This window comes from Corapipo altera, unplaced genomic scaffold (genome assembly GCF_003945725.1).
Source record: "Corapipo altera isolate COAL_440 unplaced genomic scaffold, ASM394572v1 61411, whole genome shotgun sequence".
Taxonomy (NCBI): Eukaryota; Metazoa; Chordata; class Aves; order Passeriformes; family Pipridae; genus Corapipo; species Corapipo altera.
The window spans coordinates 21,336,916-21,362,272 of record NW_020884875.1 but is presented as its reverse complement, the minus strand read 5'-3'; the positions used below and the strand labels follow the sequence as shown (position 1 = coordinate 21,362,272).

At 35.6% G+C, this 25,357-nt stretch overlaps 1 protein-coding gene across 1 annotated transcript in view; it reads left to right on the top strand.

Moving 5' to 3' along the window:
- WDR70 (WD repeat domain 70) overlaps positions 1 to 25,357 on the top strand; it is a 129,899-nt gene that overhangs the window by 71,407 nt on the left and 33,135 nt on the right. Inside the window, exon 11 of the mRNA XM_027634628.1 lies at positions 19,539 to 19,638. Coding sequence (XP_027490429.1) covers positions 19,539 to 19,638 — 100 coding nt within the window. The remainder of the gene's footprint in view (positions 1 to 19,538; positions 19,639 to 25,357) is intronic.

The window sequence follows — 25,357 nt, the reverse complement described above, 5'->3', positions numbered from 1 at the left end:
GAATACATTAAGAAGTAACTCTTAAAACTTTATACTGAAATCAGTTATCAATCCATATAGTAGAGGAGAATAGCATCTAAGCAGGTGAGGATAAAGCCAATGCTACACATTAAATGGCAAATATTTTCAAATTGTCCAATGTGTAAAAATTAACATTGAGGCAAATTTGAACAATTCATGTAAATGCATGAAAATGACTCAGAAACGGTCAGAATGGAAACTATTTCAAAATTATGAAATATTTCTGTTCATATTGAACTCAAATTTGAATTTTCAGTAGTTAAGACTTCAAGTGACAAAGAATATATAGAATTCTTGCTACTACTTTATAATTTGAAGCTTAGAGCAATCAGTGCTTGCTGTTGCTTTGTGTAGAATAGTTTACAAACCAGTCCAGTTCCAAGAGTTTAATTTTACAATGTCAAGTGCAAATTCACCAGGCTAAGCTTTACTGCTTCCAAAATTAATCATCTTAGTAAATCCTCCATATCCTCTCTTTATGTCCATCTTACCCAAGGAAGTGAAAAGAGTGGAATAAGTACCAATAGTGTACATAGTATGAGAAAATGAGAATTGGGTCAATTTTTTAGAGATTACAGAGGAAATGGGGCGGGAAGGGCAGGATCCTTTGAATGAAACTGACATCATAAATCTCTGAAAGCTGTACAATTCCAGTAGGATGACTTGGGGGAAGTAACACTGAACCAGTACAGGTTATGTTAGTCTGTTCAACATCATCTTTCAAAACATTTGATTTTAAAAGGGAAAATAGACAATTTAGGGAGCTTTTCATGAAGATTGAAAAAGGTCTGTTGCTGGAGGCAGGAGGAAATGTATAGATTTAAAAGGAAACGAAAGTCTGTTGATCATTCTCAAAGTACAGCCTGTATTTTGGGATTGTCATCTATTTTTATTTCTGTTTTTATTTCCAGTATAAACCCAGTAAAACTTCCTAATGGCATGAAGCTTGAGAATTCATCCTAAGTGTAAACTTGTTCTAACAGAATAATAAATTTTTCAGAGACTGGCTTTCATCACCTGTGTATGTTGTTTATTTTAACATATACAGTATTGAAATATTAAGCTTTCTGGTGTAGTTTTAACAATAGTGCTCTTGGTAGTCTGCTTTTTCATGTGCTTTTCCTTTTGAACTTTTCTGTGGCTGTAAGATGACATATTGCAACACTGATTGAGTGCAGTTTAAGGTGATTATGAGTAATTTAAAGATATATCCTGTGTGTCTTATGCACCAGTGGGTGACCCTTGTATAGCAATGAAAGACTGAAGTGATTTCCTAGTGGAAATTAAGTTGGTGGTGTCCTTGGGTTTGAATTTTTAAAGTCTGAAGAATTTTTGTCTTCGCCTTTGTTGGTATCATTAAGAAATGTGCAAGATTTTTGGGTAAAGGAGCAGTGTAAATTGGATTTTTAGTGGTATTGTTATCTAAACCTGCTGGTGTTCTCTGGGAATCCCTGTCTATAGTTAAAATCAGGTGCTCCAAAAGTCATCTTGATCAAATAGTTAGAAAAAGCCTTCATCTTATGCTTGGGAATGGGGAAGGGGTAAGAAAAAATTTTTCAAAAGGAACATGTGTTCAACATAACAATTAAAAAGAAGAGGATGAGACTGACTCCTGCAGTGAAATGATGAAAGCACTTACTGGCCTGACAGGATACAGAGACGCTTGCAAAGGCAAACAAGAAAATGTTAAGTCATTACAAACTGGTGCAGTTCTGGGGCTACGAAATGTGACACAGGAAAAAAGGTAAAGCTGTGGAGGATTGAGATGTGAGGGGTGAGCTACCTGAAGAAATACATAGTAGAAGTATTAGCTTCTGATTTTTGAACAGAAGGTTTTTAATTCCCTTTCAGCAAATCTCGTTTGGCTTAGTTGAAACAAGTGTAGAGCCATATATACAGACTTTGCTGTGCTGCAGTGCAACTGTGTTTCAAGTCAAAATTACAAGAACATTAGTGTTTAGCTTGAGAAGGCTCTATTGAGCCCTTAACAAAAATCACTGGTGGGTGTCTGAAAACAGAAAATAGTTGCTATATTTTCTTATATTTGATCAGTTAGGAATGATTCTGGCATCATTATTTTAGACTATGGGTTTGGTCCGTATGCAGCAGGAAGAAGGAAAGATTCAGGAAGATGTTTAAAGCTGTAGCTTTTTTGACCATACTGTTATGACAGGGTTGACCCAATAAAGACCTGTTGTGACTGACTGAATTTGGTTTTGCCTTTATGCAAAAATATAAATGACATTCTACCCTGATCCTGGGTGCCTGTCCCACTGTTCCTGCATGTGACAGTAACACAACAAACTAAATGTGGGAAGATTGTCTATCGAGATATGGCTCACATGACATACACATCCATAGTGCCTGTTATCCTGGTGTCTGTAAAGGTTTTTAGATGCACTTATTTTTGAGTCGAGTACAAACTGCTGTCAAACACAGAGCCCACTTTAAAAAGAGGGAAGTTTCCCTTTTCTTCACTGAAAATGTAAAGCCCCTGCTTTCCCACAGGAGAAGGCTTGTGAATGCAGCACAGAATCACAGAGTGGATGAGGTTGGAAGGGACCATAGTGGGTCATCTGGTCCAATCTCCCTGCTCAAGCAGAGTCATTGCAGAGCACATTGCACAGGATTGCATCCAGATGGTTTTTGAATATTTCCAGTGAGAGAAACTCCACAACCTCTCTGGGCAACCTGGTCCAGTGCCCAGTCACCCCCACAGTAAAGAAGTTCTTCCTTATGTTAAGGTGGAACTTCCTGTGCATCAGCTTCTGCCCATTGCCTCTTCTTATATTGAAGTGCCAAGCAGCAGTTTCAAGAGCAGAAGTGAATACGCCAACAAGAAAGAGAGTATGATGATACCCTTTCCTTGAGCAAAAGGGGTGCTCGTTAGAGGCAGGCACAGGGGTGCAGTGCTGGTGGGAAGCCACCACAATACCACTTTACGAGGTGACAGAAGCCATCTGATGAAGCTCCCACAAATCTCCCTTGCCACTGTAGTCAAAGTTTCTGATGCTGGTATAGATTTGTTATTCTCTCTTTCATGCATTACTTGCTACACCTGACTACAGGAATCCTACTGATGTGTTTATCAAAGGCAAACAAATTAAAAATTAACCTGTTATGTGGTGGCATCCCCATCCCCACAGTCACATCACTTGTGTTGTACACTGCTCTATAGTGTAGAACTTGGTCTAGAATGGTGTAATTAAATAATTTTTTATTTTTTTATTATTATTATTTAGAGAAAGACAAGGTATTTTCTACAACATGTTTTATCAGTCCTGCTGAAGTCAAAGTAGCTGGCTTTTGTGAGTTAATTTCATTGGTTAGTTGTTTTTTTCCAAGTCACTTTAGAGCCATCTCAGTATCTGCTTTTTTTTCTTAAATTATGTTGTTGTGTGTAGGAAGTGATTTTGGTGTGTGATCATTTCACTTCTTTAGTTCTGACTAGTAATGCACACCATGAATGTTTCATTCAGTTTTCTACTTCTACTGTTTTTTTGGTTTGATTCCAAATCTCCCAGCTGTATGTAGTGAGAGTAAAAACACTTTTGGAACTTTTGGAGGAAGATTTTTTTTCTTCTTCATGACACTGACATTGGTAACTTGTTAATGCTGAAGTTAGCCAAATGCATTCCTGCTCTGCCTTGCCTTTCTCCAAAGTTCCCCAGCAGGATCATGATCCATTATAATTACCTGCCTCAGAGGATTTTTTTGTTTTGTCATAAATCTGTGTTATTTTCTCACGTGTGTTATTTTGTCAGTGTATGTTTTTTCTTTAAGGTTCATGTACATGTGCATTTACAGTGCACATTAGCAGAACGATCTGTCAGTGTGTTTGAAATATTATGAACACTGTCAACTTGGCTTAAAATAACAGCTTCAAAGGACATAAAAAATAACTTCCTTCAAACTTTGAATGAATAGTGGAAACAATAGTGTGAAATAGTCAATCATAACACAACACATTAGAACTCTCTGAATTTAAATGTTCTGAGATGTGGAGGAAAGTGTCTGGCAAAGATGGAGAGTTGAAGAGCATTAGTGGTCAAAATAAGGCAGGATCTTGAAAATTATTGATTCACAGGGCAATGCAGTAAAACCATGAGGTTTACCTGCAGTTCAGATAGGTTCAAATTCCTCATCTTGCCTGTGCTTGCCCACTCAGAGCTTTTTACAAGCCGGTAGTAATACATATTTCTGAACAAACTGATCCATGGGGCCAGTCTTTAGTATCAAGAGTGCAGGGTGTCCTGCAATCAGTGAACCTCTGTGTGCCTGGTTTTCCTGTCTAGGAGTGGGAGTATCTCATTCATAGAGATACGGAAAGAGTGGAGTTATTTTTGAAGTTAAAATCTATTAAAATCTCTTCAATGAACAGAGAAGCTCCCCTCATTTTCCACAGTAAGGATAAGCAATTTCCAACAGGAAAGAATCGGGATGTTTTCCAGTGGTTACAAACAGGTTTTTTTTGAGTTAACCTTTCTTGATCTTTCAAACCGGCTGATGAAGCTACCTGTTGTGTGAATTTTTAACTCCAACTTTTCCTGAGTGCATTCAGCACAGGATTGCATAAACAACTTCTCTGTATATGGCAGGCTGGATCATGTTGCTCAGTTTCATACATTGCATATTTTATGGTATATCATTCCAGCTGTAATATAAAAATATCACATAAGGATGTTGGGGGGGCAGGGTTTGTAAGAAGTGGTCATGCCTTCTAAATTTAAATGCCTTTAGGAAACCAGGTTGTACACCCAAAATATTGTCAGGTGCTTTTTTTTTTTTTTTTCTAGTATTAAATTTGGTTAGAAACTTTGAGTAGTTTTTATCAGCTTTTAACTATCTAATGCTGCACTACTAGTAGTAAAGACTTAGTTTTGACAGATAAATCTGTGATAGGTTTAACTTCTTACATAGTGCAAATCTGAACAGAAAAGATGCAATGTTTTATGATTTTCAACATAATTCTCATTAAGCAAATTGATTCACTGCTCATGGAAAGATTTTTATAGCTACTGATTAACTTTTATTTTTTTACTTTCTTGTTTCATAGAAGACTTAGTGGCATGTTTAACTCCATTCTTCAGCTATTTCCTGCTCAAAAGTGAGCATCTGCTACACTATTGCTGAATTACTGCTTTGCTAGCATTTTCTTTTTTCCTGGTTTTAAAATCTTACTCTGATTTTAAATTGCTAGAGTAATTTATGTATTTTGATCAGTTTAAATTACTTAGCTGAAGCTCAAAGTGATTTTACAGTGATGCACAGTAATATTGAAATTCAACACTATAATAATATCCTGCCCACATGAATATTCCCAAAAGTGATGTGATCAAGTGGTAATCCAAATAACCTGTTTTCCACAAGCCCTTAATCCACCCTATCCTCAAAATATAAGGGGAAGAAAAGTGTGATGTCGCAGCATGCACTGAAGTTAAGCAGATCTAAGCTCTGTACATTTTAATTACAAATACTCACGTTAAAAGTATTTTCCAAATAATTGCATGATTTATAGGTGCAAGATAAATACATTTCTATATTTAGTGATTGTTTGCTTTGAAAGGGTTTCTGTAAGCTTTAGTTTTGTGGTGTGCAGTTGAAAGTTTTAAGGTAGAGTTTTCAGAGATGAAAAGTTTCACAAGTACTGGAGCCATTTTTAAAGAATACTGTACAACTAAAGGCACAGATTTAGGTAATGAAAAATTATTATGTAAGATACTTTTCTTTTTTGAAATGGGAATCCAAGTCCAAGTCTTATTTGGAAATTTTTTTTGCAAACTTTATTTTGCAAAAATCTTGATGGATTTTACATCTGATGCTGCCAAGACAGAGTAACAAAACTAGTAGTAAGATCTGAAACTTGCTGTAAACATTTTCTCCATTAATTGGAAAGTCCTTTGAGGGGATTTATACTCATGCTTTGGAAAGATGAGATTGTTGGATCTTTGCACAGTTACAGGATGCTTTTTGCATAAGAAATAGCTCACATTAATAAATTGTTGACGTCTTGTGTCTGTCCACTAGAAAGCTTTGCTGGTCTATACATGCCTTTTTAATTCCAGTTTCTACCAGTTCAGTGTGTGTCTTTGACATCTTGTCGATCACAGCATTCCAGGATTGTGCTTGTTTCACACCAGCTAGATTTATTTTTTTTTTTACAATGGGATACTCACTTGTCTATTCAGATTTTTTTTTTAATATAGAATTTAACATTTATATTGATATCTTCACAGCATTTAAAATATTCCAGTGAAATGTCAATATTTAATAGAAATAGTTTACAATGTCTGTTTTTACATTCACTGAACATCACCATTATGGCTAAACAGCAGGCAAATCTTCCAGTTTCTCCCAAGTAAGTAACATGCTTCATGCTTTGAAGAGGGCAGTCTGGCTACATCTGGAAATTTCTTGTGTAAATACAAGATGAAGGATATCCAAATATACTATATTCCCCTTTCAAACTTAAGGTAAGTTTTCCATATCCATAATATTCCACCCTTTCATTCCGTATGTATATGTGCCAGACCCCTGTTCCAGAAACTGGAAATCACACACAAGCTTGCCAGCAGCAAATATTAACAGATTCATATATTATTCCTTTTTGTATACGTCTGGTTTAGCCAGTACATCACTATCTGTACCCTGAAGCTAGCCACAATAAAGAATCTGACAATCAAATGCTAAGATAAAATGTGCCCTGCTGTATTTCTAAGTGCATTTCTCTCTTACGTAATAAACAGTTTATAGTTAAGAACTATCTAAATGTTTGCACTATCTAATATAGTGATGAAAGGCAATTCTAAATCTTGAAGTCTGTCACACCTCAGTGAAAATAGCTTAAAGGATTTTACTTTGGATTCATGTATAGTTAAAGGAAAAAGGCTTATCCTGCTAAGATTATATCTCTCTCTTTGGTTTATTGTTAAAAAAAATAAAAGTAGAACTTAACAGAAATCATTTCAAAATGACAATTTGAGAAGAAAAGAGTAGGCATTGTAGCAATGTGATTGGCTTTATTAATATTGTAGTGTTATTAATATAATATGAATAATGTTATAGAAATAGAAAGATTAAATAATGAAAAATAATGAAACAGAAATAGAAGAGCCTTCTTGAACTAGCTTTGTTGTTTTAGAGAAAATGTTCCTTTTTTGGAGAGGCAAAAAGTTGAAAGTACAGATACTACATTTTGTTCTGAGAAGAAGTGAGCTCCAGAGTGGTCTGGCTTATCAGAGAAATGGCTTTTAGATACCATAGTGTATGCATTGCTCAAGCAAGCTGAACAATTCAGTGGTCCAGAGCTTGATAGGGTTTGTAAATTATGAAAAGAATTTTGTGCTTGATAAATGTATTAGGAAGCTGGTTTTGTGTCAAAATATTTCTCATTGTGGTTCTTAGTTAGTCCCTAGTTCTTCAAGCTTGTGAGGAGATGAACAGCAGGTTTATGCTGTGAATTTTGTAAAAGCAGTGAGAGGTATATTTCTGTACAGCTCTTGATCATTAAATTTGCTTTATTAGAAAAGGCTAAAGCTCCCATATTTTAAAATACTTGACAAAACGAAAGCTGTTACATCTTGATCATGTGGATTAAGAACAAAAAAGGTAGGAAATAATGACTTCTGATCTGTGGAAATATATAGATTTGCGGAAGATAAGTTACAGTGAGGCATAGTTTTTGTATCTAATGTTAGGTTACATACATTTGACTCATAGGAAATTTGATAAAGAACGACTTATTTCTACATAGAGAATGATTGTTTCATGATTACTTCCATTAAAAGGTACACTTTTGTGAGGATACAGTTTAAATAATTAGCCATAATACACTACAGACTGTCTTCAATCCTAAAGAACATCTTATAAGTCTAGTTAACTTTAATTAAAAATGTTTGCATGGCATTTCTAGAGAATTCATAAGAAGATTATAAACCAAAGAAGTTATTTTTGTGTCTGTGATTAGCAGTGAGAAGATGAACTGCACAGCTATACCACATCTTGGCAGCAGATACAGAACTAAACCAATCACATGAAACTAAAAGTATTTGTAATAATATTATATTTTTTATAAGATAGCTTCATTGAGCAGGATTCTTTCAACTCTAGGTATAAATCTCGTAATTAAAACCTGTTTGAATATAGGTGAGGCTTTCTTTATAAGTAAATAAAACTTCTTCCAGTGCAAAATATTTTAAAATAAAGGGGTTTTTTTCATGATCTCCCTGTTTCCTAAAGTTTGTTTTCAACAGATGTTAGTGCTAAACAGTTAGCAGAGAGGGTGGTGAAATAGGTGGAGCATTGTCCAGCTGTGTTTTATTTAATGTGTGACTGAAGTGATACTATGCAGACTGAAATCAGATACACCCATGAAACAGCTGCCTTCCTTAAACGAAGTTCTAAATTTCTCATGAGATAGAGAGCTAGACTTGGAGTTGGATATGACTACCTATGTATTTCACACATTATGTGTAAATACATGTAAATGTGTCTAAGTATGCCCAGAGACTTACAGTGAAATTTTAGTTCAATAGAATTGCTGAATGTATGTCATCATTTTAAGCACTGGGAATTTAAAGAACTTATTCTTAGATAATTCAACATATGTAATTTTCATTCAGATTAAGCAGTATGTCTAGTTTTTAAAAATACCTTTATGATTACTATTTCACTTTGTACCATTTATATGTATCAATTCCAGATTCGGCTTATGACTGTTTTGTGCTCAAAGCAGTCACGAGTAATCAGGACTAAAATTTAATTTATATTTAATGTGCCAAATTATAAATTACTGTGCTAGTTCACATACAAAAAGAGAGATGCTCTAAAAAAAAAAAAAATCCAATTTGTTGTATAATCATGGAGTGTGTTGATTTTATGGACTCTTAAGAGGTCCTGATGAATGTAGCTGCTGTGATCAACATGTTCCCTGGTACAAGCGTATAGATGGCACTGCATCGTAGTTCCCTACCCTTATTTTGTCCTCACCTTTATGCAGATCTGTGGTCTCATTTGGAGGGCAGATTGAGCCCAAGACCTAGAAGCAAACTTCTTCCTGTTGAGGTCACCAGAGCATACTGCATTGACCTTTATAGATTCTGTTTCACCAGGGCTTGCAAGGGCAGAACTAGTACAGGTAGTGCATTCCTGCCCTTGTAACAGGAGGACTGGCTTATGTTCAAGACCACCTTGAAGAACTTGAGTGATTTCTCAGAAGCAGAGATACCTGTTGCAGTCAGCAGAAAACATTGCATTGCCGGCCATTGGCTTGTCACTTGTCACAAATGTGAAAATGCCTGTTTGATTTCGATATTTGATATGTTGAAGTGTGGTGCCAAACTGGGTAAGAGTTGACAGGGGTGTAGGAATGTTTTCTGTACTCCAGACAGGTCACTGTTGTTTCTTGGCTGTTGCATTGAGGGAGGAGGGCAAGGCAGGGCTGCAATAGTGTGTGGTGCTGTCTGTCTATGTGTGTAAAACAAGCTTCAGTTTTGGTCTCCTTTGGAAACAAAGGTGGCTGAGTCCGCTGTCAAGTTGGTAAGAGGTTTATACTAACAAACAAAAGCAAGGCAATGTGCAAATTCCGTTGTTATTATCTCCCCATCCCCTTTTTTGTTTTGGTCTTTTTTTAAGTGATAGTTTACGGTATTTCCATACATGTTATGGAAAAAGAAGTGATGTACTTGTTGATTTTGAATTTTCTTTTCTTTTTTGTGAGAAAACCACAGATGTTCTTGGGGATTAAGTGAATGATCTGTAATTGCTATTATTGAATAACTATATATTTAAGTCATTGGTGAAATATGGCTGTTAAAGAAGACAAAATGAAGCAACAGTGGACCCTAAAAGTAAAGAACTATTATCAAGGAAACAAAGAGGGAAAAGGTGTCAAAGTAGTAATACTGGCAGTGGGTTCTTGGTTTGATTTACTACGGCATGTTTTACAATGTGTGACAGAAAGGAGATGACACATTGTGATGCATATAACAACATTTTCCTTATGATGAATGGTTAAAGGCAGTTAGATCTTCCAGGGAAATTGAGAAGATATGGTATCCATGTAAGAAAATCAGGAACAGCTTTCAACATGTTGAGTTTGTATTGCCAGCTGAACATTCACAAAGTACTGTCAAGGTGAACTAAGATGCTCAGCAGAGAGAAAATGATGTACCATTTTTCTTGGAAGAAAGTTTAATGGCTTGAAAATATTGGGAGTCATGGCTGTGTATAAGGTGTTTAAAAATAGACTGTAGAGTGAGTAGTTCAGTGACCAAGGCAGCAAGTAATGGTGAACAGTGAGAGAAACTGAAAGATAATTATTCACTGGAGGGAATAGCAAAGAGGGGAGCCAGCATGTGGATGGTGTACGGGAGGTACTGGACCTCATAAAACAATGAAGAAAGGGAACAGAAAATAGACACTCTTTTCCCAAGGTTGATGAGAGTAAGTATGGGGTATCCTCCCATGTTGGATTTGTCAGGGATAAACCTGTTGAGGCTCAGGGGAGAATTTAAGTCGGATTGACAAGGAATGAGGATGGAGGAGAAGACTGTGTTGGATGGAAAAGGTCAGAGAGAGAGGGACTAAGAGAGAGGGAGAAACATAGAGCTGTTTAGTGTAAAGTGGGTGATGCAAACGAGAGTTTCAGATATGACTTTCACAAGCAGCAGTTCATGTATCTCCCTATGCTCTAAGGATGCCACTGCTGATGGAGAAGAAATATGAAATTGCCAGGCATAAGTGTGAAATATTGTGCTAAAATGAAGCTGGAAGGCTAGAATGAGAAAATGGAAGGAATCCTTTTGTTGGAGGGAGAGGAATTACAGGGATGCTAATGGTGAAAGAGAATTGTAGTCAAGAGAGGTACCCCAGAGTATCATAAAAAAATGGAAAAAGAGAAGAGGATTTTGAAGCAACATTAATAGTAAATGAGATGGCTAATTGCAGAATGAAAAATGCCGTAATGATTCTGTATTGTCAGAGACAAATTTTTAGGGAAATACTGTAGCCTGTTTGAAGGAGTCTTAGCTATGGATTAGGACATTTTTACATTGCCATAGTTTTAATAGTCAACTTATTATTTATATTAAATTAGACAGTAAGGATCAATCAATTTAAGCATCTTAATTTCAAACAAAAAGTTACATCCTCTCATATTGAAATAGTAATTTGGTTTTATAAAACTAATTTTAAAAGTGACACATATTAGAAATTCATTCAGAGAATTTTTCACTGTAGAACAGGAAGCAGCTTTTTCTCTTAAAGATATTACAAGGTTTTTTGCTCTACCTAATGCTTAGGTACTGGACTGCTGCTCTGAAGGTGAGCTTGGAACACTCTGTTCAGTTAGTATAAACCACTTTCAGGAAACAATTGTTGAAATTTTGCTTCCACTTTGCTAATTTTTTGCTTACAAGTTTGTAGGGATTTTTATTTGTTTGCTTATTTAACTGGTCAATTATATAAAATTATTGTGAGAAAAAAACGCCATCAAAGAAGGAACTATGGAACTGAGATAAGAATGTTGCTGGAAAGGAAAATGAAGTTTACTTAAGTTACCTTTTTAAAATTTTTTTTCCCAACCAGCTTCTTACTTTTTCATTTTACTCATCTGTAACTCTGGGGCTAATTCTGAAGTTGCTGAGCTCATCAGGTAAAATTCTAAATTAAAGGTAACTGAAATTGAGGGCATTTAGGAACTCTGCATCTTGCAGATTAATAGCAACATATCTTGTTTTATTAAAAAAATGTTTATCACGCACCATCCAGACATGTCCAGGAGATGTATAAACAGAAGAAAGGGAGTTTCCTTCTCAAAGCCAGCTTCTCTCAACAACTTACTACAGCGAATGATGATGAATTTTTTTGTTTTCTAGTGACTTAAAAAAATAAATTCATAAATTCTTTGAAAGCCAGTATATTATTAGTTCACATATATTGAGCTAATAATCTCAGCAACTTCATGCAACATTATAAACCACTGAGGCTCAGAGTTAAGAATGCTGATTTTATCACTGAAATGCTTCATGTGGCAAAATACCACTTATCCCTTTAACTGAGACTTTCTTCCGTCTTCATATTTTGATACGAATAAATAAAACCCATACTTTAAAAAAAATTATATAATTTTAATTAATATGCAGAGAAAATACGGCATGATGGTTTGCAGTACATTTTTATCAGAAAAATCAAATAATGCGAAGAAATAATAGTTTGCTATGTTACAAGAAATTAAGAGAAAATGACTGTACATTTCTTAGAGAAATACACCCATCTGCTTAGAATATACATATGCTAGCTACTGTTTTCAGCAAGCAAATGAATTTATTATACAACCATCTTTGATAATTCACCTTTTTTGGCTCAAGTGTTACTGAACCAGGAATGTTAGCTTAATGTAAATTTCTGTATTTTCAGTTATATTTCACTCTCCTCACACTGTACCTCAACTACATCACAAAAATGGATCTTAAGCTTTGGGAGCACTGAAGACTGAAAGAATATGAGAAATTATATTGAACTATTGTGAGAATAACTTTGTTATAGTTGCTTTTTGAAGACATCTTAGTAGCTTCTTTATATTCTTTATATATATATATATATATTTATTTACTTGTTTATTGCCAACGGGAAAAAGGCTACTTCTAATTGTTGTGAACCATCCAGTGGTGGCTTAAGTGAGTTTAAAGCAATATGTGGATTTCAGTGGGGTTCTAGTATATCTTAACTAAACTTTTCATGAAATAAAATTGATCAGATTTGATTGTTTTCTGGAAAGCAAAGGCACCTTCAACAGCGGGGCAAGTCTAAGACTGACTAATTTAATTTTGTAAGAGGCAAAAGGAATGATGGGCTTTTTTGTTGGTTTACAAAAGCCGTATTTATGATAGTATAAAGGAAGAAAAATGTGAATTTACTAGGATAGCATGAGATGGATTTGATAAGTTATGAAAAGATACAGAAGAACATTTCTTTTACATCCTTGTATGTTTTTCTCATGCAGTGTAAAAAATCCCCAAAGAAAGCCAACTGAATAGTTTCCAAAAGCTATTTTTATTAGTAATATTTATCATTTTTGTGGCCAAGATAGGTTGTTTTCTCAAATGCAGAGTTTGACTGTGCAGCCAAACATTCAGCTGGGGTTTCATTTTCAAACCATTAGGCAAATATTTAGCAATGCTGTTAAGAAGCCATCTTTCTAAAATGGTTTCCTAAAATCTTTCTTGATGAATTAACTTGAACAAGAAGAAATTGTTTCTGTGGCCAGCAAATTCTTAGAAATTGAATATTCTAAGTGGTGAAGGAAGCATAGGCAGATAGGAAGGACTTTCTCGTCACTCTGCATGGATCAGAGACATTTCTAAGGCCAACTTGCTTACTTCCTTGTTTTACCTAGAACCATGTATGGTCAAATGTCTTGGGTGTCTTGCCACATCAATGTTTATATTATTTTTCTTCAATAGAAATCAAGTTTTTGTATCAATTGCAATTATCAAAACACTAAATAATTTTTGACTGTCAACACTGCTGTATGGCTTCTCTTCTAAGACTGCTGCTTTCTATAACAGCCCAGCATTTTCTGACTAGGCATTTCACACTGCTGTTTTTATTTTTATTTGTAGTTGCATAACATAAAGCATGATTCATTGCAATGGACTGAATATTTTGTAAATTTTAAAAATAATTGTAGACCCTTTTTTTTTTGGCTATGTAGGTTTTTCATTGCAATATAGTGGCTAAAAAACCTGCAGAATTTTTAAGAAAAGCCGAGTCTTTTATGTGTTCAGTCATTGCAAATATCTAGGTAACGAAACATGTGACAGATTGTTGAAGGGTATTGAACCACTGCTGAGTGTGAAATAAAGAAATCCCAAAGACTTCCCACCCAGAAAAAGGCCTTAGTTGCAACAGATGAGAATATAATGGTTGCACAGAGTTAAATACAATTGTCAGTCAGATGTCCTGGTTATGGCAAATAAAGTTATATTACTGTATTCATAATTGGTTAATTAGGATTGAGAGAAAGGAAGGAGTGTTTCACGTCTGCTAATGATACATGTAGATGTCACTGAGTTAGAAAATAACAGAGAAAAGCAAATCATGTAAGCGTGTAATCTTGTAAACACTGAAACCTCAGATTTCACAAGTTAATCTTGTTTTGCATCAGTATGCTCATTACTGAAACAGCATCCATTTCTACACCACAGGAAGTGGTATTGAAGAGCTGTCACATAAATTGAAAGCCTGGGGATCATGTTTATGGAGACTTAAGGAAAGCATCTGATATAGTCTGCAAGTGCCTACTCAGGGAAAATATTGAGAAATTCCTGAATTCAGCTGACATACATAGATCTGATAATTTTTAAGTGATATACTAAACCCAGATAGTACACTTACATTTCTTTTCTGGATTATAATGGAGAGAAAAGCAAATATACTTCCTTCAGTAGAGCTGGCTGAGGGGGGGATGGGGAAGTAGCCATTTGGAGAGTTTTAATTTGTTACCTGGGAACGTGTCTGTCTTGTCAGCTGTAATCACAGGTCTGAGATGTTGGCTGTCTCTGTTGGGATCACTTTCAACAAAGACCCAGACAGCTTTGCTCAGCTGTGACTAAAAAAGTTTTCTAGTTTGTTTGTTTGATTTCTTTTTTCCAGCTTTATATCTCATACGTTTGTCACCTTGAGACTGGCCTATGATAATATGTTATCTTAGAAAGCTTTTACATTTGCTAACAATTATAACTTTCACAGCCGAATATTGCAAGTGTCAGCCATTTTATTTTCCTGGAAGTATCTCAGGTGAAAAGACTTGTTTAAAACTCAAACACCGTACACGGCTTGGGACTTGCTTGTCTGGCATCTCTGCTGAGCTAGTTTGAAACTACTGTAAATCCCAAGTTTCCAGCTCTCAAGGAGCCTTGGAAACATTTCTTGATGTGAAAGAGAGGAAGCAGCTGGTGAGTGAGCCTCGGGGGCATCTCTAGATATGAGCTTCCCTGTTCACATCACACCTTCTTTGTGCTGGACCAAACTGAAGTAGATTGCACATTACTAGTGACACACTGATTACTGGACAGAGTTCCTTTTGCTGTAGACATGATTGTGGTTTTATGGTTGACTGTGTTCATACTAATAAATAAGTAAAATTTTGCGTTGCATCTGTAATACAGGGAAAGATTGATAAAGCAATATTTGTAGATCTCACTTTCCCCAAGGCCTGCCTTAATTTACTGCCTGTGCTTTTAAAAAATCTAGAAGATGTTAGGAATAAAAAGGAAGAAGAATTTCTTGGCTGGGACGTTCAATGTTTTGTTAAAAGAAAAGGGGGAGGGGCAGAGTGTGGGAAGCATTATAATCTTGGGAAAGTGTTGGCTTACTGTGAAATACTGTATCCCAGAAACAGTGTGGAAAGTTCAAAAATTTCATTAGTTCATCATATTGTTGTTTTTCTCATGGACATGGCTTGGATTTCTGAGGTGACCAAACTGAGTAGATCTAGTTGCTTTTCCTAGAATATGTTTTATCTAGGTTTTTTGAGCAGAAGAGCAGTTGTGTGATGCAGAGCTGTAACCACGTGTCTCTGTAGGCCACTCGTTTGTGATAAACACTTCATGTGCCATCTTCACGTGGCGTATTCACTTCCTGTATGGGTCCTTCTCAATCCACTCAGATTTTTGTGCAAGGGATACTCATTACTGATGCTCTGGTCATGTACCTTTCCACCTCACAACTCTTCCCTTCCCAATCCTTTCTCTGGCTTCCTTTTATCTTTTACCTCTCTTCCTCTGTGAGGACTGCGGCAGTATTGTAAATCCTGACATGTTTTTTTTTTTTTTGATACATACAACTGTCCTTTCTCACATGTGCTTCGTGTTTTCTGCCTGTCATCTCATTTGCACACAAGTACAGTCAGCTGTAATTACTTAACAAAAATATATGTGCTAATACAAAGCTTACATTGCTAAGTTGTTAGCTAGAAAGCCTTTAAACAAGTTGCAGAAGATAGTGGTTTACTGCAGAATTTGCTGAAGTAACTAAACCTTTTAAAAATACTAAGGACTGATGAACTTATCAGACTTTGAAGTATGCTATTATGAAGTAACATGACTGTTACTTCATAATAGCAGGCATATCTGCAACAAAAGGAGAAGGATAATGAAGAAGATATGTAGATACACTTTGCCCTAATTATCTTTTATATCTCTATCTGATATTTCAGTACTCTCGCCCTCTTGAATCAGAGTTTTGAATTGTGTACATTAGTTCTGTTGTTTCATGTGTTTCCAGCAAAAAGCATTCTGATAACAATTTTTTTTGTAATGATTTGTTAGCAAGATTAGACATCTGTTAAAAATATTAAGAGATCAGAGGCCAAACACATTATTTTCTTTTAAAACTGCAATGAACGTTTGCCAGTATATGTAAAAACTTCTTGTTCAACCTTCTATCATTTTTAGAGCAACCTTCAATCATTTTAGAATATTTGATTTAGTGTTACAATTCAGGGTTATATTTCTTTGCGGAATAATATATGGAGGGCAAGCTTGCAAGCTCAAAGTTAGGAAAACAATCGTTTTACTGGTGAACTGAGCAAATTTATTTTTAAAGACAAACAGAATTGCTGATACAATCTTACTATCCCTTTCACGCAAGTCTTGTTTTACATGAAATCCTAAAGCATCAAAGCTGGATAGAGTTGGGCTAAATTAATTCTGTTGGTTTTGTTTTTGTGATTAAGGGGGTACATAAGGTCAATCTTTGATATCTGTATGTTACTGTTTTCCGTTTTCTATAGGACAGTTGAAAAAAGGTAAGAACCTGCTGAAGTACAGGTACTTCATTGAGACTGCTCCACAGTGGGTGACAGTCATAAAGTCATTTAGGTTAGAAAAGACCCTTAAATTCTTCAAGTCCCACCATTAACCTTAAGTCTACCAAGTCCACCACTGTGTCCCTAAGGGCCACATCTACATGTCTTTTAAATACCTCTAGGGGTGGTGACTCAGCCACTTCCCTGGGTATCCTCTTCCGATGCTTGATCATCCTTTCAGTGAAGAATTTTTTTCCTAATTTTCAATCTAAACCTTCCCTGACACAGCTTCACCAATTTAAGGTGAGTTGTTTAATTCCTGAAAGAGACAGTTTAGGTTTTATTAATGCATTCATAAATTCATTCTAAATAAAATCATTATCTTTGATCCTAGGAAAATAACAAAATTTCTGAACAGGTATGTAATTTGCTTATCCGTAGATGTTTGGGTTTTTACTTAATTAAACATAAAAGAAAAGGCATTAGTTGGACCCCAGATCTTTTCTGTTTTTAATTTGTATCCAACACAAAACAAAAGAAAGTATTTCAGATTGATTAAGGATGAAGTTAAAGGAAAATATCCTACAGCCTCACATTAAGTTGGACAGCAGAGTGAAAAAAATCATATTTTAATATAAGTATGTCAATGTGACAATGCCTGGAAGGGATGAGAGTGTTGTGGAGCCCAAATGAAGTTCTTCCAATTCATTTGAACTAGCTTAATATCATAATATAATATTTCTGGCATTTTTTAAAGTGTGATTATTAACCATTTATGATGGTTTCGCAAGTGTCCATGGTATTTCTTAGACAGAAAATATATAATTTTAATTGTTTGTTAATGTTTAACAAATACTATTTGGAGAAAATCTATTTTCTGATAGCCAATTCACACTTTATCCTTTGTGTGTTACAACATATTGGAAAATTTTATGTAATTGGATACATAAAGTATAGTTTTTATTATTTATGAACACTCCCACCAAAGACATACAGTTGTAAACGGCAGTCTGTTCATAGACTTACTCCAGGGTATGCAAAATTGGTTAGAAGTGACAGTAATTTCAAAACAATTACTAAGGCTAAACATAAGCCATTATATTGTATCTCCAAAATACTGTAAGAAGCACATACTTGGTATTTGAAGTCCTTGCTTGTTTGATGAAGAGTCATTTGTGGAGGGAATGCCTCATGTGACTCCTCTCAATACTTGACTAAATCTGCGCATCAAAATAAGATTGCAGTAGTTATTAATGTCATCACACGAATATTCTTTAGCGTTAGAACCAAATTTAGAACAAATATTCTAAACGATAAACAACATTAGCTGCTTTACTAGTTTGGTTCTTTTACTTGCAAAATAGCCCATAAAAAAGAGCCCTAGTAAGGTGCATGTCAAAAATCAGAAGATTCAGTAACTGAGTATTCCTGTGCAAGCTGAATTCAACCTGTGTGACTGCATTTTGTGGTCACATCCTCCCTTCATATTCTGTAGAACTGTATCTCTTTTAATGCATAGTTTGGATAGAAATCACTGAGCAGCTCTTCAGTGTTTTGTCCTCTTACTGTTTAAGGTGGCGTTATAGGGCTGACTTTCTGCATGCTGTTCAAAACCCCCTCTGAAAATATACTCCTCTATGCATATTTTTCTGTTTTACTCATCACTGCAATAAATAAAGGACTTTATGGTCACTAATTTACCACCTTCTCCTCTGTATGTATTGAACCTTATCTTGCAGACAGGAAGATGAGATACAGTTGTACATGCAACCTGTAAGTCTTGAATGCTTAATTGTACAGCTATATGAATTAGTTTTTGGTTATGAAAAGAGGGTAAGTGAGGAGCATAGTTACCTAGGTGTAAGGAATCAACCTGTCACAAATTCCTTTGTCTCTCTTTCTTTCTTTTCCCTTTTCTTCCATTTTCCCTTCTTCTGTGTGAAAGATTTCTTGGTATCTTAGCTGAGACCTTTGTTTTTGGTTGGGAAGTAGGCAAGCTTGATTTTACAAGAGTGTTAAGATTTAATTTGAGGTTCCTCCCTTTTTAATAGAATTTTTAGGTATTTTACCAAATAATGACTTAATGAATAAGAATAAAACGTTAACCTGAAAGCAATTTCAACCTTTCTCTAGAATTATCAGCAAAATAGAAATAATTAAAATAAAATATACATTATTCCCAAACTAGAATTTTATTTCAGCTAAATGGAACACGAATTTAAAAATATCTGAACTTTGTTCTATTATGTAAGCCATTAAGTTTGTCAGGGATTAAATTTGGGAAAAGTAAGTTCTTCCAGTCCTTCTTTAAAGTCCTTTGGAAAGTATGTATATTGTATTTCGGTAGTTTTTGTAACTACAGGGCTGCTTAGGGGAGTGTTGAGAACTGTCTTCAAATGTATTTTTATCTTAACCAGGCATAACTACTTTTTGTTCAGTGCTGGTGGGAGCACTAAATGTGTACTGTATAATTAAACCTATGAAAAAGTTAAATTTTACATTCAAGACCTTATTATGAGAGCCTATTCTGAAACATGCGTGATGTTTTTAAAAGGCTGTTGAAATTTAGCTTCTAAAAATGCAGAGGTTTCTGTTTAAATTTAGGAATAGCATCAGAGTACACAAAATGCTATAAAATATTTGTCCCACTTAGAAACATTTTGTTTGTAATGTCTATTTTGTAATGTTTTGTTTGTTTGACAAACAGGTACATACGAAGTTCCACTGCAGGCAAGCCCATGCTTCAGGCACTGACACTTCATGCTTGACGTTTTCCTATGATGGGACTGTCCTTGCTAGCCGAGGAGGTAGGTGGTTGAAAGAACCCTGTGGTATGTTGAATGTAAGACAGTTTTAACTTCAGTAAGTTGAAATTGTTCATTAAACAAACCATATAAATTGAATCATTGTTAAATGTAATTGCTTATGATGGAGATAAGGTAGTGAAATGAGACACTAGTGATTCAAACCTGAAGTATTTCACAATTTACTGCTTTTATTTGATATACCATACAGTACTGTGTTCCTGAATGTGCATTTTACAGCATTTAAGAAATATTTTGAGAGAACTATGCTGATTATATTATGCAGTTCCTGATCTGTCTTCTTGTCTAGCATTAATAATACACCAAAAGGAAATTAATAGCTGAATTATAAATAAAACAAGTCCAGTGTTATTGCTTAACTGTTTCTGGGAAGATGACTGCCTCTCGAGAACTGTCTCTCTGTTCTGGATTTATTAATTCCTCATACAGCTTTCTTAGGCAGTGTCCTTTTCTGTCCTAATTGGAATTTTTATCTAATCTATATTAGAAACATCAAAAGTTTATGACTGCAATTGACTGGCCAAGATGTACTTGAATGGCAGAAAAATCTGAAATATCCACAGGACTGGGAAAAAGGTCTTGTGTTCTAAACTTCAGATGAATTTTTTATAAATGGCTCTTGGATAACAGAACAAGTCTTGGGAAGGCAAAGATGTATTTGAGGAATCATTTACTTCATTATTGGGATAGGACATTGTCTGTTGAAGACAACGTTTCATGCAGAGATTTGTCTACCCAGTATTTTGCAGGCAGGTGCAAGCATACCATCCAAGCTGTCTGGATGGAAACCAGCTGTAACCAGAAGCTCTGTGTATGCATTAGCATTGCCCCAAGGCCAAATAAGCAGGCCTAGGGAGAGGCAGTATGCATTAATGTCGGCTGAAATTGTGCCTAACATATGCATAGGACATCTGGTCAGTATGGGACATAGACAGAATGAGATTACATATAGAGAGTACCAGGATAGAGGTATTCATAGATGGCAAAACCTGTGAAGCAGGGGATGTGATTCCTAGCCAAGGGCTGTATCTTGCAATTGCTTTGTGTCCTCCCTATCCCCCTGTCCCTGATGGGTAGAGTGGCACTGTATGGGTACAGTGAAATGCAACTGCTATTGGTGCTGCCTCAGTGACTCTTTATCTTGCCGCATTTCAAAGATTCCAAACATTATGTTTCCCAGAAAACATCTTTCAGAGTAAGCTGATGGTAGTCTTGTCCTTGATGGCCCTAGGCTTACTGTTATGTTTCCCAGAAAACATCTTTCAGAGTAAGCTGATGGTAGTCTTGTCCTTGATGGCCCTAGGCTTACTGACAATAATGGCACTTGGATTGTTTCCTAAATGTAGTTCAGGCTCCTGAATCCAGAGCTCTGCTGCCACTCTGCCCATCATGAATGCGTTCTAAGTGGTTGAGGTAAAAACTCTCAACTTTGCTTGTCCTTACTGAACCAGACTCTTACTGTGTGTGAACCTTCTTCTGCTGGGAGCAGGTGAACTGTGTGTCTTTCTGTTCTGCACTAAGTAAAATGCTGCTTCTGTCTGCTAGTGGTGTTGTCCTCAAAAAATTCACGTAGAGTATGAGATTTAAGGATAAACCTCAATGTGCTTTTAAATATAAGAGCAAACAAGGTAAATACTAATGTGAGAATTATTCACTAGTGGTTGAAACATCCATTTATGTAAATTCTCTTCTGTTTCACATTTATGAATGTTGATCACATAAAATGACCTTTGCTTATTTTTACTGCATGTGGCACTTTTGCTTGCCTGCTCTTTCTCATCTGTCTCCATTTTTTGTGTCATGTTAAACAGACTTTCATTTACTTATGTTTTATCTATCACACTCTGCTCTAAGCTGTATAAAATGCTGATTGATTGTTTGCAGAATGTAGAACTGCAGAGAAATTTGGTGGATAAAAGTGCTACCTTTGTCTAGCATATTCAAAAAAAAAAAAAGAAAAAGCTCTGTGTGCACTGTCCTAGGGAATAAGGAGGATTCATACCTTTTTTTGACTTGTTTGGTTAGGGCTTTAATATGAGTATTGCTTTGGATCTGTACCAACGAAAGCAGATGTGGATTTAGCATTCATAGATTAACACACCTGCCAAGTGCTGAGGATCAAAGAGAGGGATAGTTGTTTGGGGCATGGGAACTTTCATTGAAAGCCTGATGGGCTTTCCTGCATCTGATGTAGATTCTGTGTTGGATATGAGAGAGCTGAGGCATGGCTCAGCTGCAGGCACAAGGGAAAAGGAAAACCTAAGGAGCTGCTTATGAAAGTTTCCAGTCTTATTCTTGTTGGGTATTAGGTAGTAACTTGACAGAAACTTAAGAAAGTGATATTTTTGCATCCTTGAAACCATGAACAATCATGTTTGGAGAACATTTTCTTTGTTTAGCAGGGAAAAGGGTAAGCAGTAGGACTGAACTTGGGGACCTATTGTAAAAATATTGAATATAAAAAAACTTTTCTTGACTGCTGATATGTCTGGGGGTTAGTTTTTGTCATAATATGAAACAATGACTTCCTTAATTCCATGAATCTCATGACAACTTTTAGTTCGGTGGTTCATTTGTTCTGTGTGTTACAGACACTGTGTGGACTCACTGTCATCTTAACCAGTAAATTTATATAGGAAAAATAAATTCAATAATGTTAGACCCAAGCAAAAAATATTAACATCAAAGCCATCAGATAGCTTATGTAGATATATGCTTTCTTCTGAGCTGAAAAAAAATGTTTTGGTGTTTCCTTTGGATATTTTTGTTTGGTTTTGTTTCTGGTTTGGATTTGTTTGAGGTTTTGTTTGTTTGCTTGTTTGTTTGGGTTTTGTTTGGTTTTGTTTGTTCTTGGTTTTGGTTTTTTTTGTGTTTTTTTTGTTTTAATATTTAATTGTATTTCTCTTTTCACAGCGTATTTGAGGAAAAATAAGATATTTCATTTTACAGTTAGATTAAAAAGTAGAAACACCTTGAATACAGTTTCCTCAAGGATTATGCAGCAGCATGTTTAGTGACTTTCTATTTTGTGTAGAGGAATAATATATTGCTCTTTATAGTAAATACAGACATTAGCATTTTAAAAATCAAATGGGTTTATGTCAAGTAATCTGAGCACTGTTCATTCCAACAGTGCCAAAAAAGCATTAATTAGCTTTAATATTTCAGTATTAACTATTTACAACACTTGGAGCTGAAATGGCTTTCTCAAAGTCTTCCAGTATCCTCCTCTTCCATATGTTTAGAGAAGATGCTGTACTTTAATATCTGACCAGGCTGGTATGGATGGAGGTGATGGTGAGAGCTGTTGCAAATATACGTGCAGATGCCTTGATTTGTGACTTCCGCCCCAAGACCTTTGACTGTGGTCCCAATGTTTGATGCCTCCAAAGGTCATTCTTTAGTTGTTGCAGCTCCTCCTGTAGAACCAGTGCAGAATGCAGAAGCACATACCTTGTTCTGTAAGGTACCTCTCTCCACATAAGCCTTCACAGAAAGGCTCATAGTTTATAAACATATTCGGGTGCCCTCTCACACATGTTATGCTGTGTATTTCCTATTCTTTTTTAAATTCCCATTTCCTATGTTTCTTTGCTTTCCTCAGTGATCTCTGTGAACACCTTGTATCCTTGATTTGCTTTCAACGCAGAGCTTCCCCTTTTAGTGTTGCTGACTGTAAGCTTTTGAGTTTCTGGCAGCTTTTGTTTTTCTTTTGTGACCATTCACATTCATGTGCTTGTCTTTCTACTCATCATTTTCTGAAAAGAGAACTAAAAATCAGATAAACTCTTCTAGTATCAGTGGGTTGGTCTTATTTTGGCTAAAAGGCATTTGCTAAATACCTATCTTGGCTCACCAAAGACTGTTTTTCTAGGACCTAATTGTTACCTCTAGATAAATCCAGTGCTCAGTACCATTGGCATAATGGTGTCTGACCTGATTGTGTCAGACTTAAGCCTGTTTATTGGTATCCTTTTTATTAAAATGGCAAAAAATAGAGTTTGAAATGCTACTAAAAAGACTATAAAGCTTTAAGTAATCCTGCCAGGCTTCAGACAAGTCTGCCATCAAGAAAAAAATACTGAATGATCTCAGTAGACTATTTTGAATGCTTCATACTGAACTGCACAACTTCTGTTTATATGTTTTTGTTTAAGGATAACTAGGTTTTTTTCATTTATAAAATAATTAAAAACAGAACAGTAGTGCTACAGCTCTAGTAAAGAAGCCTCTTAGGCATCAATAGTTGAATGCTACTGGAAAAAGTCCTTAGTATTGAGGAAAGTTAATACTCTGTTATCTTTGTGACAGTGATTTCAACTCTAAATGCAAATTAGATTCAGTGATCAATCACATTTGCACACAGAAAATTTTCATTAGGAAAAGCAAATTAGGAACAGTGAATTTGGGCAAATTCTAAATGATGATAAGAGTTTCACAGCATTAGCCAAGTATTTCTACTAACATTTCTCCCTTTCCAAATACTTAATTATCTGTTTCTGCACAGTTAAAGACAGTGTTGACTTGAAAACAACCACAACTTTGAGTCCTGCTAGAGTCTTCTAATGTTTTTAACCAGCCCATTAGTTCTTCTAGTTAGCAGAAGAGCTATAGCTACTACGTCTGACTGCATCTCTCCTGCTAAAGCCTGGGAGGGACTACAGCTTGAAGATCGTGTCAAGGCTCTGTTTCCACTGGAAACAGAACAGCCTTGGCTGCTAGCTGTAGATCTGTCCCTATCCAGGAGATTTGCAAAATGGCCAAATGGTGTCCTTTGCATACATTTGTAAAGCTCTGGTGCTTTAGATGTAACATCTCAGTCATAAGTGTTTTTTTGTTGGGGGTGGGAGGGAGAAGGGAGGGCTTATTTTACAAGACCAAATGCTTTCAAATGCTTGGGATGGAGTCTACTGAGAAACAATAAGAAAACAGATATTGCCAAAATAGGGACTCAACATTTTTCTCTGTTGTCACTTTTAGCTTCTACTCTGCTCTAGACATCATTTGTTTAAGTTGTCCACTTTTTAAAAATATTTTGTAGTAAGGAGTTATCCTAGTCTTTAATATAAACATACATGATGTATGAGGCCACACATTATTGCTTTCCCTGTAAAGGGCACTGCTGGCCTTGATTTCTTTTGTTACAGCATGTTACTTTTTTAAAAAACATTTTATTTCCAAGGCCTCCTTTGAGCTCTTGAGCTTAAAGTCTAGGAGTCCATAAAATACTTTTAGACAACCAAATTACTTCCCTGCAAGATTTGTGCTTTGGAAGGAAGCAAGTCTTGCCTCCTTTTCCTCTTAGGTTAGAAAGATTTTGTAACTTTTAGTCTAGAATCAATCTCTGGGTATTTTTAAAGATAATTGTTGTTTTAGTGTCCTTCTTTTCACCCTTGAAAGTGCTGAGGCACTAATGTCAAATGCTAGGAGATGTCTAGGTGCTTCAAAGCTCAAAGTCTGTAGCTTGTCGCACACTGGAAAGATGTATCTGAGAAGAATAATCAGCAGAGATGTAGATCCCTCTGAGAATAACTAACTAATCTCTTTTCTTCTCCCTGTTCTCACTTTGTTAACATGTCATAACTTTTCGAAAAGGGATAAACAGCCTAACTTTTACTGGCCTACAAGCACACCATGTTTATCAAACACAGATGAGAATTGCTATAAATGTCTTGCTGTAACCTCCATCTTAGCTTTTATG